General features: G+C 40.7%; 1 protein-coding gene across 2 annotated transcripts in view; it reads right to left on the reverse strand.

Annotated features, from left to right (window-relative positions):
- Nucleotides 1–625: 625 nt before the first annotated feature.
- The window catches only part of EIF2AK2 (eukaryotic translation initiation factor 2 alpha kinase 2), a 30,981-nt gene continuing 17,143 nt past the window's right edge, over nucleotides 626–14,463 (reverse strand). Inside the window, exons 11-16 of one of the 2 annotated variants that reach the window (XM_081155796.1) lie at nucleotides 12,366–12,476; nucleotides 10,346–10,523; nucleotides 6,086–6,214; nucleotides 3,923–4,027; nucleotides 2,539–2,592; nucleotides 626–2,462 (exon numbers count right to left, since the gene is read on the reverse strand). In XM_081155796.1, coding sequence (XP_081011922.1) covers nucleotides 2,340–2,462; nucleotides 2,539–2,592; nucleotides 3,923–4,027; nucleotides 6,086–6,214; nucleotides 10,346–10,523; nucleotides 12,366–12,476 — 700 coding nt within the window. In that variant the 3' untranslated portion in view covers nucleotides 626–2,339. Of the gene's footprint in view, nucleotides 2,463–2,538; nucleotides 2,593–3,922; nucleotides 4,028–6,085; nucleotides 6,215–10,345; nucleotides 10,524–12,365; nucleotides 12,480–14,463 lie in introns of both variants that reach the window. The other variant, XM_081155795.1, reaches the window with a different exon arrangement.

A 14,463-nucleotide genomic window follows, 5' to 3' on the forward strand; every position in this document is an offset into this window, starting at 1 on the left:
GGGATAGATAGATCTTTCAAAATCCCAGTTATCTATGTGTGCATTTTATTAATTTGCAAATAAGGCCCCTGGCCTTTGCCCCTCTCCTCCTCTGATTAAGAGGATACATTCTATTTATCATCATTTTGAGGCTGAGAAAATATATACTCACAAATAAAAACTTCCAAGAGATAGTACAAATATTAAAATGAGAAGGTAAAAAATAAGGCTACCTTCTTTTGAGTAGAGCATTATTCATTATATCCAGATAATATCCAAAATTCACTATTTTTAAAAAAGATTTCTTTCCTCCAGGAAAAATTTCAAACCTACAAAAAAAGTTCAAAGAATATGACTTCTATACCCTCTATCTAGATTTGTCAATAGTTCAATTGTTAAATTTTACATTTGCTTTCTTTCTCTCTTCATGTACACATTGATTTTTGCTGAGCATTTGAAAGTTGTAAACATCATACCACTTCACCCCTAGATACTCCTGCAGGCACTGCCTAGGAATAGACATTTTTCTGCATGGCCACAACATCATGATCACACCTAAGAAAATTAATAATTATTCTATGTCATCTAATATTGCATGCCTCTTGCCCAGACTGCCCATTTGGTCTCCTTTCTTTTTCTTTTTTTTAATATCTTTATTGATTTCAGAGAGAGGAAAGGAGAGGGAGAGAGAGAGACAGAAACGTCAATGATGAAAGAGTCATTGATCGAGCCCGCAACCCGGGCCTGTGCCCTGACCGGAAATCGAACCCTGATCGCCTGGATCCCAGGTCGACGCTCAACCGCTGAGCCATGCCCGGCCGGGCTAGTCTCCTTTCTACTCATATAAATCCCTAGTTAGAGTGTCACTTGTAAGCCCTGTGCTGTTATACTTAAGTAGAAAGTGATCTCACTATTTTCTATGTTTAGCTATTGCCTTATGGCACAGTTATCACGTCTTTAAAAGTGTTAGAATAGATACAAAATGTATTTAAGATAAAAAAATAATAACTGTATAGTGAACACTAGGGGATTCAACATCCAGTTTAAAAAGGTTAGCTGTACCTCTGAAGCCCCCTTCCCCAGTCACATCACTGCCGTCCCTCCTCAGAGACAACCACTATCAGAATTTAATATTCCTCATACATTTCCTTCCCTTTATAGTTTTACCACATTTGTTTGGATTCCTAAACAAAATGATTTAATTTAGCATGTTCTGGAACTTTATATAAATGGATTCTGTATATGTTTTTTGTAACCTGTTTTGTGGCTTACATTGTTTGTGAGAGATGTATCATGTTATTACACTGGGTTGTCATTCATTCATTTTCACTGTTCTATAGTATTCCAATGTGAATATAATACAATGTACGCATCCACTTTTCTCTTGATGGACATTAGTGTTGTTTTCTGTTCCTTTGACCTTTACAAGCAAGATTTCTAGGAACATTCTTGTAGGCATGTATGTAGGAATGGAACTGATGACTTTCTGGTATATATACATTTACCTTCACTAGAAACAAACTGTTTTCCAAAGCAATTGTATGTAAATTATCTTTTTATGGTTACAATTTTTCTCCAACTGGCTTCTTATTTAAAACAAGAGCTTATAGTTTTGGATAAAAATAGTAGACATTTAATAAATATTGATTAATTTATAGATAAACTGAGGAATTTTTCCCCCCCATCTCATAATAGGGAGATGAGCTGGAAAAAAGTCAAATGTAAAACTGTTTCTGAAGTTAAAAAGTGCAGCCCTGCCCTGGCCACCATGGCTCAGTGGTTAGAGCGTCAGCCTTCAGACTGAAGGGTCAAGGATTCGATTCTAGTCAAGGGCATGGACCTGGGCTGTGGGTTCGTTCCCTGGTCCCGGTCGGGGCAGGTGCGGGAGGCAACCAATTGATGTCTCTCTCTCACATCAATGTTTCTCTCTCTCTCTCTCCCCTCCCTCCCTTCCACTCTCTCTAAAAAATCAGTGGAAAAAATATCCTTGGGAAGGATTAACAAAGAAAAGTGCAGCCCTGGCCAGTACGCTCAGCTGGCTGGAGCACTGTCCCGCACACCAAATGGGGGCAGGTTCAATTCCCAGGCAGGGCACATACCCAGGATGAAGGTTTGACCCCCAGTCAGGGTGCATTGGGAGGCAACTGCTCAATATTTCTATCATCAATGTTTCTCTTTCTCCCTTCCCCTCGCTAAAAATCAATTTTTTAAAAAAGGTGCAAACCTTTCTGCAGATATAGTAAAAAAAAAAAATTAAGGGAAAAGTGAAAACAGGTAAATTCCATCGATATTCCCTAGGAGATTTTAGACAGTTACAGGAAAATCAAACATCAGAAGCAGGACACTTCTTTAAAAAAGCACTAACGCGTGTTTCGCATCTTTTTCTCTGGAATGCCCTTCCACTCCTTCAAAGTCTTCAGTATTTCAGGTGTTTTAGGTCGTTTGCTGGGTTCTTTTGCAAGTAATTTCTGTAGAAGAATTTTCTGTAATGATAGAAAGATATTATGAAGAAATAAAACATTGAAGAAAATAAAATTCCGATTATTTTCAAGTGCTTACTTCTCTGTCATCAAATATATCTGAGAAACGGCCATTCCTGAGATCTTCAAAAATCTGAAAATAAAACACATATATATATTCATTAGGAAATTTCTCACTTGGGAAGAAAAACAAACTTAGGAAGCACTGAAGCCTGGAGATACCCTAAATCTAGGATATTTCCGATCTTTGGAAAGTCTCTTTAGCCAAGAAGCAAGCAGGACTCCCCTCGCCCCTCACCGCATCTAATATTAAAACATGTTGAAGTTTTAAGAGCATCGTGCGCCTTATCTCCCTTCATCCTTTGGGAACCCAGGTAGTTTCACTACCCCTGTTTTACAGAGGAGACGGCTGTTGACTCCAGGCGAGTCCCCTTCACTGAGCTTCAGACCAGGCTCTCCAGCTGCCCGATGCGTGCGGTGGCTTCCCACCGCCTTCGCAACGAAGTCCACACTCTTGCCTTAATTTAGCCCCAATGTGTCTTTCCAACCCCATCAACCACCACTTCCTTGTAACTTATACACTCCAGTAAAAACATCAGACTCTGTCTAATATCCCCAAACACACTCTGCACACTCCTGTCTCCATGCCAGAATCGCCTTTTTCTATTTTGATTCATCGGTCGACGCTCAACCACTGGGCAACACCGGCTGGGCTCCACCTTCTTTCTGTTTTTGGCTATTAGAAGCCAACCAATCCTTCGGAGCCCAGCTTCAACACCTCAGTGAAACCTAAATCCCTACAGCTAGGAAGATCTCCTCCTAGCTGCTTCCCAAAGACTTCATGCCTCCTCCCAAAACATCGACAGCATTTTCTCGGTACTTTCCCTTCTAGAATATAAGCTCCTGAGAACAAGGCTTATTCCTTGTAGCACTTAGCACAGTGTCATACGCCACTCAGGCAATCCAAATTTTACTTACTGATTCAAATGGGAATAAATAGCTGTGGTTTTATGAGATGCACACACCTTTCCAAAAACCCCAAAGTTTTTGGTCTTTAACAAGAAGGTTTTTGTTTGTTTCTTTGTTTTAATTTTTCAGTTACAGTTGAAACTCAATATTCAATCTCCACACAGCTTTTGCTTTATATCCTTAGTTACAGAAGTTCTGCTCAGCTAGTCCTTAGGTGGTTCTCAAGGGTGGCTGTTCTATCATTTAGTTGTCATTTTGATGTAGCGGTGGGAGGAGGTGAGCACAGTGTTTACCGACTCCGCCACTTGATCAGAACTTCTAACAAAAAGTTTTACTTGCCCAAACATGAAATAAATAAAAGGCATATTTTATCTGCAGTCAGCACTAATAGGTTCAAGCCCATCCCTTACGTGAGGGTGGTAACTGTCTGCAGCAGCACTTTGAAGATGATGGTCAATCATTTTTGGTGCTAAATTCTTTCCGAAATTATTTACCTTCATTGTTTCCACACGAGTGCAAGTTATATAAAGAAGTTCTGCAAGAATTAGCCCCAAAGCAAAGATGTCCACTTCGTTTCCATATTCTGGTGAAGACTGGAGCTACAGAGACCAAAATATATTTACATTTTTTATTCACCCAACATAAACATCCACACCTTCTGAAGCCAAAAAAAGTTATTTGGCCAAAACATACTATATAACAGTGCACGTCTGTTAACAAGATCTGTAGAGTCTGACTGCCCAAGTTCAAATCTTTGTCACTAAGTAGCTGAATCACCTGTGCAAATTAACCATCACCATGGGGACGACCTCAATCATAAACTGGGAGAACAAGAGTTTCAACCTCAGAGTTTGATTGTGGGGTTAAATGAGATGTGGCAGCTGAAACAGTTAAAATAGTTCCTAGTAAGCAACTTGCATGAAAATGTTCCTAGGAGATTTATTCATAATATTCCATAACTGGAAGCAATCCAAATGTCCATCAACAGGAGAATGCATAAACAAATTGTGGTTATACAGGAATACCCAGTTTTACTGCATTTTTAAAAACTAGATCAGAAATCCACTCAGAAACACTCTATTGTGATGTGGGGTAGCAGATGATATTGTTTTCCCAAGAGGCTAATAAACTTCAATTTATTTAGAAAATGCTCTCTCCTGGTTTCTTTTCTTTTCTCTCCCCCATTATTGCCTCGCCAAGTACTAGACTATTACATGAACTCAGTGGATAAAGCAGTGGCAGGGTGGGAGAGAACTGACTCCAGTTTTGAAAGAAATTACACTGTGGGTAAAATGCTATCAAACAGCACCACGTGCTAGAAATCATTCGTGAAAGGAAAAGTTAATTGATGCGGCACGCTTCACCGTTGTCTTATTGTAAGAAACTGCCACGGCCACTCCAACCCTCGGCAACCACCACACTCATCGGTCCCAGGCGTCAACATCAAGGCAAGGCCCTCCATCAGCAAAAAGGTTCCACCTCACTGAAGGCCCAGGTAACCGTTAGCCATTTTAGCAACAAAGTATTCTTTAATGAAGGTAGTAGTTGTTTATTTAGACACAATGCTATTGCACACGGACAGGCTACAATAAGTGTAAACAACTTTTATATGTACTAGGAAACCAAAGAATTCACGTGACTTGCTTTACTGCGATGCTCGCTTTATTGCAATGATTGGAACCAAACCCACAATATCGCAGAGGTAGGCCTGATTTTTAAAAAAGTCACTTTGGAGCAAGATACTCCTCATTCATCACACTGGCCCACACTGCAGTCAGTGTGAGGGAGGAAGTGGCATTCTCCCACACCCAGGAGAGTGCAGTAGAATCCTTTTTAAATGACAGTTTCACAGTTTATCAAGTTTGAAATGCACCTGTTATCCTATCCAATAATTTCACTTCAAGGAATCTATCATAGATTATCCTGGAAATATCTGTTCTTAGGATCAAAGATAAGGAGGAAGACATAGAACATGTCTATAAATGTAAATGTAAAAAGTTATAGACATATAAATGTCGATAAACCTAAATCAATACCCATCAATACGGAAAGAGTTAAATTATGGTACAGCTCTGCTTTGGCATACAGAATAGTTATTAAAAGGATGTGTCAGATCTTATACTGATATGGAAAAATTATGATATGTGGTTGAGTGAAAAAAAATCAAGTCACAAAAGGACATCATAGTATTCCAGTAAAAGTGTATGTATGTCCATTTTCTGTGTAAAAGTCTGCGCAACCCGGCCAGCGTGGCTCAGCGCTTGAGCATCGACCTGTGATCCAGAAGATCAAGGTTCGGTCCCCAGTCAGGGGGGTGCAGGAGGCAGCCGATCAATGACGCTCTCATCATTGATGTTTCCCTCTCTCTCCCTTCCTCTCTCTGAAATCAATAAAATATATATTTTTAAAAGTCTGTGTAAATATATATTTGTGTTTGTATATTTTTAGAACTTACAGACAATGATCTAAAAGGACAGACAACAAACTGTAGTTAGCAGAGTTAAAAATAAAAAGGAAGGTTAAGGGGAGTTATCCATTTTTATTCTATATACTTTGTACTATTTTAATTTTATCAGAGGTGTCTATTATTTTTATAATTTCTTTAAAATGAAAGAAATAAAAAAACAGAGATAGAAAAGAAAGGAAGGGGACCTCACCTGTTCCGGGCTCATGTATAGTGGAGTTCCCTGATCCTCTGTCCGCTTTTCACTATGTTTCTGGAATGTTACAAGTCCAAAGTCTCCAATCTTTATTTGTTTTCCATCTACTAAAAATATGTTACTTGGCTACAGAAAAAGAAAAAACAATATTTAATTTATAAGTTCCAATTTGACAGAATGGCATCACATATCCAAATCATATTTAGCCATGACTATTTTTATATTTACTAACAGGGGTGCACAAAAGTAGGGTTACAGTTAGTTGCTCATGTGGAAAATAATACAATAATTAATAAGCCCAGCTGGCATGGCTCAATGGTTGAGCGTCGACCTATGAGCCAGGAGGTCACGGTTCAATTCCCTCCCGGTCAGGGCACATGCCCGGGTTGGGAGCTCAATCCCCAGTAGGGGGGGCATGCAGGAGGCAGCCAATCGATGATGTTCCTCTCTCTCTAAAAATCAATAAAAAAGTGATATTAAAAAGTAGTAAATAATAGTACAATAAACTGTTTTGTGTACTCACAACTGTAAACCTACTTTTGCCCACCCTTGTATAAGGCATTTACCCTTAGCCAAAAATAGAAACTTTAATATTAATCACAGGTCTTTAAAATGTCAGCTGAGGAAGTCAGGACTTCTCTGTCAGCAGAGAAAGCTTGGGGCAGAGTTGCCTTCAAATTTCTGAAGAGTTGTTCAGTGGAAGGTGGATTCACTCTGCATGGTCCCATGGATAAATCCAGAACTAGAAGGTGGAAACGACCAAAAGATCTGCTTTAACGAAATCTAAATATACTAATAGTGTAACATAATATATTAATAGTGTGCTTCAAATAATGGGAATTTAAGAGTTCCCTATCCCAGGAAGTATTCAAGAGGTAACTGGTGGAAATGTTGAAATATGAGTCCAGGATTCGGTGGGGATTGAAGTAGGTGCCCTAAAGACCCCTTCCAACTTTGAGATTCTCGGAATGGCTCTCTACCCAGGGATGCTGCAGGACATCTTATGCAGAACTTCTTGCGGGAGCTTCCTTGAGGTCAATTTCTCTGGGCCTCTGACATCTTCTTCAAAAACATATTCCCTCTTGCCCCGGCCAGCATGCTCAGTGGTTAGAGCATCGGCCTGTGCATTGTAGGGTCACAGGTTCAATTCTTGGTCAAAGGCACGTACCCAGGTTACAGGGCCAATCCCCACCCTCAGTTGGGGCATGCAAGTTGAGGCAACCAATAGATGTGTTTCTCTCACATCATTTTCTCTCTCCTCTCTCTCTCTCTCCCCCTACCCGCTCCCTTCCACTCTCTCTAAAAACCAATGAAAAAAATATCCTCACTCCTTGGGTGGGGATTAAAAACAAAACAAAACTATACCCCCTCTATCCTTGAAGGGTACCAAGTTAACTGGAAGCTGATAATTTGCACTGAAGTGTTTTCTCCATGTAATTCTTTGAGCAGATCGAAAAAAATAAAAGAACAAAATGAGGGGTGTTCATTCTGTTCCACAAATTTGTAGAAGGTATTGACCAATATTCTAAAGACCATGAAAACATGGTTATTGATGAGGAAATTAATATTTTGTCATTGTTGAAAAGGCTAGACTTTCAACACAATGTTAGACTGTACAGTCACATACAGACCTCATGAGCCAAAACTTAGGAGAGGGCCCAGCAAAGGAACTGAGAGGGAAGAGACATCAGCCCAGGGCAGCTGAAAGAGGAGCTTCCCAGAAAGGTCCACACAGAAGTTAGCAGTTGGATTGGAACAAGGAACAGTGAGATTGGAACCTAAGGCCTGGGATGGGAGGCGAATGAAAATGGGGGGAGGGGGGAAAGGAGGTCATCTGTAATACTTTCCAACAATAAAGATAAATTTTAAAAAATGAATGCAGATGGAAAGCTGAACATGTGCGTAGGGTGGATGTAGAGAGAAAATGTGCCAATGCTAATTCAAGTTATAGCGCAGGAACATGTTGGGATTGCAAGGACAACTGCTAGTCCCACACAAGGCTATAACCTGACTCTGAGAAACAGGTTACATTTACGATGGTATGTAAACATATAAGCTGGATAGGACTATCTAGTAAAAATATCAGATTGCTTATTTATTGTTCATTAAAAAGAAAAACAATAATGCCACAATTTGTCTAATTTAGTTATGGTATGATTCCCACAAAATGTTAGGTTGTAGAGCACTAAAAAGGTGCCCATTTTATATAGAAGGTACAGGAATAAGGGCTGATGCTCAGGCTGAAGACAGATGACGGAAGAGCCTGGGCCTAAGGGGACTCAACCTCCAAGCACAGTAAGCCCTCACTCCGGAAATTTCTATGTCCCTTCCCCACTGCCTTTGGTCTAGTTCTTAAGGTTCCAAAAGAAAGTGGTAAACACTGGTAGACTTCATATAAGAGGAGCTTTACTGGATAAAGATCATTCTCTGACAAAGCCACCTGCAGCTGGTGTTTTGCAAGTCACCACCAAAAAAAGTGCACGCCTTCGTTTGCACCGTCTCAGAAGCAAAACAGCAGCGACTGCTGTAGTGAAGCTAGAACAGTTGTAGAAGAGGAAAGAAGGCTCAGCAGTATTCAAGTCTGACCTTTGAGCAACTGCAGGGATAGGGCCGTCTCTGCAAAGAGACATAAGAAAAGATCAGTCTACCGCCTGGGGCACAGGCACTGTAGGACACGGGAGAGGTGTAGGAGAAGGCAGACTCCAATCAGCACACTATCCTGAGGAGGATATGGGAGTTAATGCCCATACTTTGGTATTTTCTTAAAAATACTGTATAAATGGCCCTAGCCGATTTGGCTCAGTGGTTAGAGCATCGGCTTGTGGACTGAAGGGTGTTGGGTTTGATTCTGACCAAGGGCACATACCTTGGTTGCAGGCTCAGGCCCCAGCCCGGGTCGGGGCACATGCAGGAGGCAACCCATCGATGTCTCTCTCTCACATCGATGTTTCTCTCTCTCTCTCCCTCCCTTCCACTTTCTCTGAAAAGCAATGGAAAAAATATCCTTGGGTGAGGATTTAAAAAAAAAATTACTGCATAAATAGATAATTGTGCTTGATTTCTCATTGAACTCTATGTATGATTTATTCCAAAGCGAAGGTATAGCCAATTCTAAATATATCCTTTTGAACACAGTCCTTATTAGGCCCCAACTTCAAAGAACACCTTTGGAGATTGTTAGAGAGTGATACTGGAGCCAGGTGGACTCCAACATGAAGGCATCAGATACTCAGCCCCTGGACAGACCAAGGATGCATATCATTTAAGGGTTACTTATTCCTATGAAGGTCCAACAAACAACTATCTGCGTAAGTGCTTGTGTTACTCAAGGAACCTTTCACTTTATTCTTCATTCCTGGATGTTTTAGATAGATGGGCTAAGCAGATAGCCACGATCCATACACACAAGGCGCTTCTGCCTGATGCAGAGCGATCTGGAACAGCTACATAAAGGAACTGGGACCACGGGGGCAGGCCAAAGAGTGTCCTGTGCAAGAATATGAGCAAAGGCTCAGCGACAGGCTTCAGCATGGCTAGTCTGTGATGTGAGCAGGCAAATCACAGGGCATAGAGTATAGAGGAGAGACTGAAAAGCTGGTCTGTCTCTCCTTTCATTTTGATGAGATGGGAAAGCTGCTCATCTAAACCATGTAGGATGCTAGAAAGACAGGAAAAAATGAAAATACAAAGGTTTGCTACATGTTCCAAGGTTTGGATTATTGCAATTTTCCAATCACGGGGCAGAGGTGTACAAATGCCAAGAAAATTCTAGACTTTGGACCTAGTAGTGGTGACTGCCCTCGAGAGTAAAGGCTGAGGGAGCAGGAGAACCCATGTTCCTCCCAAAGCTACAGTCACCAAAGTCCCTCTGCCTCTCAGACAAGCCCGAGTAGCAGTAGAAGCAGGGACAGAGCAGCCAGCTGGCTGTGCCAGCCACAATAATTATTTGCATGAAAAAATGTTCATTATGCTAAAGCTACCAGTGTTTACAACTGGAGTGTGACTATCAGCCAGAGAACAACAGAAATGAATGAGCTCCTTCCAGTAGGGATCAGTGTCTTGACAAGTTTACTAGCCCTAGAGAGCTTCTGAGTGGCTCTAAGGAATGGTACTTGGGAAAGGTTCTAGATCCATTCTAACTTTAGAGGACCAGGGATATTATTTCTTCATGACTGTCAACCAATTCTAAAATTTGAAGAGACAGATTTTAAAATTATTATATTTATCAGTTCCTAGCAAACCATATTTTCCACTTACCTTAAGATCTCTGTGAATTAACTTCTTTGAATGTATATAATTCACTCCTACTGCTATTTGTTCAAAAAATTCCAAAGACAGGTATTTGTTTGGTTTCTGGTTTCGTCTTTGGTCAATCCATTCTTCCAATGTCCCTTCATCGCAGAATTCCATTTGGATGAAAAGGCACTTAGTCAATCTGGATATAAAATTCAGAGAGGTACCAATAAAAATAAATTTATAAAAAAAATGCATTTCTTTCTTAAAATTATACCGTCTCTTTTCCTTTTTTTTAAAAAAAATTCTCACCTGAGGGTATGTTCTTATTGATTTCAGAGGGAGAGGAAGGGAGAGAGAGAAACATCAATGTGAGAGAGAAAAATCGACGTACACACCCCAACTGGGGATCGAACCCACAACCTGGGCATGTGCCCTGACTGGGGATCAAACTGGCAACCTTTCAGCGCATGGGATGACACTCCAACGAACTGAGGCACACAGGCCAGGGCACACCTTCTCTTCTTAAGAAGCACAAAACATGTCTCAAAATAGAAATCTAAATAAGTAAATTTGAATCAAAATATAATAAACCATTTTTTATTTAAACCATAAGTTCCCAGATGTCCAGAACTTGATTGGCTTAGCTAATTTATAAAGTATAAGCCTGTCCATTCTTTAAAGCTGAAGGTCCTTCATCACCTTTCTAAAAGATAGGAATGGGGACATTAATACAATGGAATTGCAGAAAACCAAGTCTCATTATTATATAAAATAATTTTTAAATCTTTTAATTCACCCTGAATCTACTCAGCATCTATTTTGTAAAAGGCACAGAATGAGTTAGACACTATCCTTGCTGTCATGGGGGTGACATTTTCATAGGAGAGAGGCAAAGGAAAAACAAACCTGGCACAAGGACAGCTACTCTAAGAGAAGTGTCCACAAACTGCTATGAGATATAACTGGGAGCACTGATTTTGTTAACCATGTTTGTTTTTCTGAAGTGGGCCTCAATATTAATTTATATTCTTTGAACATATGTTGGCTAGAAATAGGTAGCCCAGAATTAGCTGAAAGCTGAAGTCCCATGTGCTGCTGGTCAAGAAGTCCTGAAACCGATGATAAGGTTCTCAATACATCAGGTAGAGACTGGGCCTGTGCCAGGAGAGAATGAATGGCCAAGCCCACAATGGCCTCAGGACTGCAGTGAGAGGACCATCCCCATGAACACTGGATGACTTTCTTTTTTTTCTTTTTTTTTTTTTAAATATATCTTTATTGATTTCAGAGAGAGGAAGGGAGAGGAAGAGAAAGAGAGATAGAAACATCAATGATGAGAGAGTCATTGATCAGCTGCAGCCCACAACCCAGGCATGTGCCCTGACCAGGAATCGAACCCTGATCTCCTGGATCCTAGGTCAATGATCAAACGCTGGGCCACGCCCGGCTGGGCAATACTGGATGACTTTCAAAGGAAGACGCCAGCTCTTTAGAATCCTCCAGCCCTTTGGCAGCAGCTTACATGAGACAAAACATGAGTATGCAAGGTGAGGTGCCCCCATCCCCTTAAGCTCGTGCACCCCACCATAAGCGGTGTCGTGGCATTTGAAAGAGACCCCTTGACTGCATCCTACCAACCTGGGGCATGAGAGAGGGAGAGAAAGTGCTGGCAGCTGAGGACGAACCCTCCTCTTGCGACAGCTACCTGTTCAAACTTCCTTCTCAAGTCTGCACCTACAGCCTGGACGGGGAGTCGGGGCCTGTGCGCAAGCTACGCACGAAACGATGGGTCAGGGAAGCTAAACCTGAGACTCTGAAGACGGCTGAGGACCGAAAAACCAAGATCAGAGCAAGGAAAGGAGGAAGGGAAAGAGTATTCGTCGTCTCCTTACCTGCAGAATGGACACTCAATGGTGTCTCAAACAGTGTTTGTGGTTGTGATTATTAAATGTATTAATTAATTAATGGCCTTATCCCATGGCCCACATATCGACAGTTCCCTCCATCCTGTTATGTCTAAGAGGATTTCTTTGTTAGTTACCTTTTGTTGCTGTCCTCAGGATTATAATCATTTCCTTCCCAACTATTATAGTAGCGAACTATATTGGGATGATTCAGCGTCGCCAAAACTTGTACTTCACGCTCTGCCTTCCTGCTTAAAAGAAACAGAGAATATAAAGGGTGAGTATACATCCCTGATAACAACAGCAAAACATCTCCTTTATTGAACAGTCACCATGGTTCCCACAACCCGAGTTTTTGTGTGTGTGTTTTTTAATATATCCTTATTGATTTCAGAGAGAGGAAGGGAGAGGGAGAGAGAGAGAAACATCAATGATGAGTCATTGATCGTCTGCCTCCTGCACGCCCCCAACTGGGAATCAGGCCTCAACCCAGGCATGTGCCCTGACCGGGAATCAAACCCCAATTTCCCGGATCCTAGGTCGATGCTCAATGGCTTAGCCACGCCCGGCGGGACCACACCCAAGTTTTAGAATGAAAACCAGGAGCACTGAAAAGGAAAAAGTGAACGAAGCGTAGCTGTTTTCACTCTCAACGTAAAAGAAAAACCAGTGACTTAAATCATTCCAAACATCAGACAATTTAAATGCCAACAGTCTTTGAAATGCCAATGATAAAATTATGGTAGCTAATTCATACATTATGCCTTATTTAGACTTGTGTTGAAGTCACTTTGAATTTCAAAAATAAACCCCATTTGGGCAGCAAGGGTAGGTAACCCAGGCAGTAGGAAGAGCCTAATTCGGAATTTCCAGTGTGTGGCAAAGATACACAAAGGAGAAGATTCAGACAGAGAAATGGAGACTTTGCTGTATGTGTGGGAGCTTTACAGTGATGTGTAGTCAAGAATGAAGACAATTCTATGCTAAATGGAATAAACAAATCTGAAATTTCAAGGATGAGAAAGGATAAGCGGACATTGTACAATTTTATTTTTTATTTTGAAAAATTCTTTATATGACGTAATTTGTAGAAGTAAGAAAAATTACTCATATATTGACAATCCTAACACAATCAGTTATTACTTGGAGTTATTTCTTATCGTTTGTATCTTAGTTGTTTTCTGGCAGTTTGTAATTACAGTATATAATTATAATAGTATATAGTATATAATTATCGTTTGTAATTACAGTATATAATATTTATTCTATTTTCTCACATTATCTTTACAATTTTCCTTATTGTTTTACAACCTGCATAACTAGCACGCATAAACTTTTTAATGTAATATTTCAAAAGTATAAAAAACTAGAGCAAATAGTATAATGAACCCCTACCTCGCCATCACCAGATGAAACAGCTGTCAGTCTCATGTGTACTCTTACCCACTTCCTCACCTTTCCCTACATTATTCTGAGGCTGCTTCCAGCACCGTGTGACTTCCTATGTAAACACTTTCAGCATATAACCCTTATTTTTAATCACTGTAAAACAGCCACTGATCAGGGGAGAGCGCAAAACATACTTAATCATTTCTTTATTGCTGGACATTTTGTTCTTAATTTTCACTGCTATAAACGACACTGTGTTTCTATCCTCTTATACAGTTTTTTCTGTATTTGGGCAATATCCTTAGAACAGGTCCCCAGACAGAAAAGTCCATGGGTCAAAGTGTATGAACATTGTTATGGCTCTAGATTGTTATTTCCAAGTATATTTTAACTGTGTTCTACCAGTTTATGAAGCCGCTACTAATGCCCCCTAATACTGCACCATGATCATCACCAAGTATTTCCTCCTGCTAAAAGAAATGGCTGTTGAATGGAAGGAACAGCAGTACTGCATTCTTGTTAAGGAAAACGGTGAAGAGGGAAAAAGCCTTGTTTTGATGCCAAGAAGGTATGAAGGTATTTCAATGCCAAGGGATTGCCCTGGGACGGGAAGTAGGTTTGTTTGACTGGGATGAAGAGCACCTAGGACTCCCTGCCTGCTTCTCCTTAGCTCAGGACATTCTCCTTGGTCATATTCCTGTCCACCTCCTTCTCTAGTCCATGTCTGGCCAAGTAACACAAAGTAATAACTGCCAGAAAACAACTAAGACTGGTGAACCGGTGAACATGTGATCTAAGACCTCCTTCCTATAAGTCCGCCTTCCTGAAGGAGTTCTGCTATCCGGT

This window comes from Miniopterus schreibersii (assembly GCF_964146895.1).
Source record: "Miniopterus schreibersii genome assembly, chromosome: 13".
In the NCBI taxonomy this organism is placed as follows: domain Eukaryota; kingdom Metazoa; phylum Chordata; class Mammalia; order Chiroptera; family Miniopteridae; genus Miniopterus; species Miniopterus schreibersii.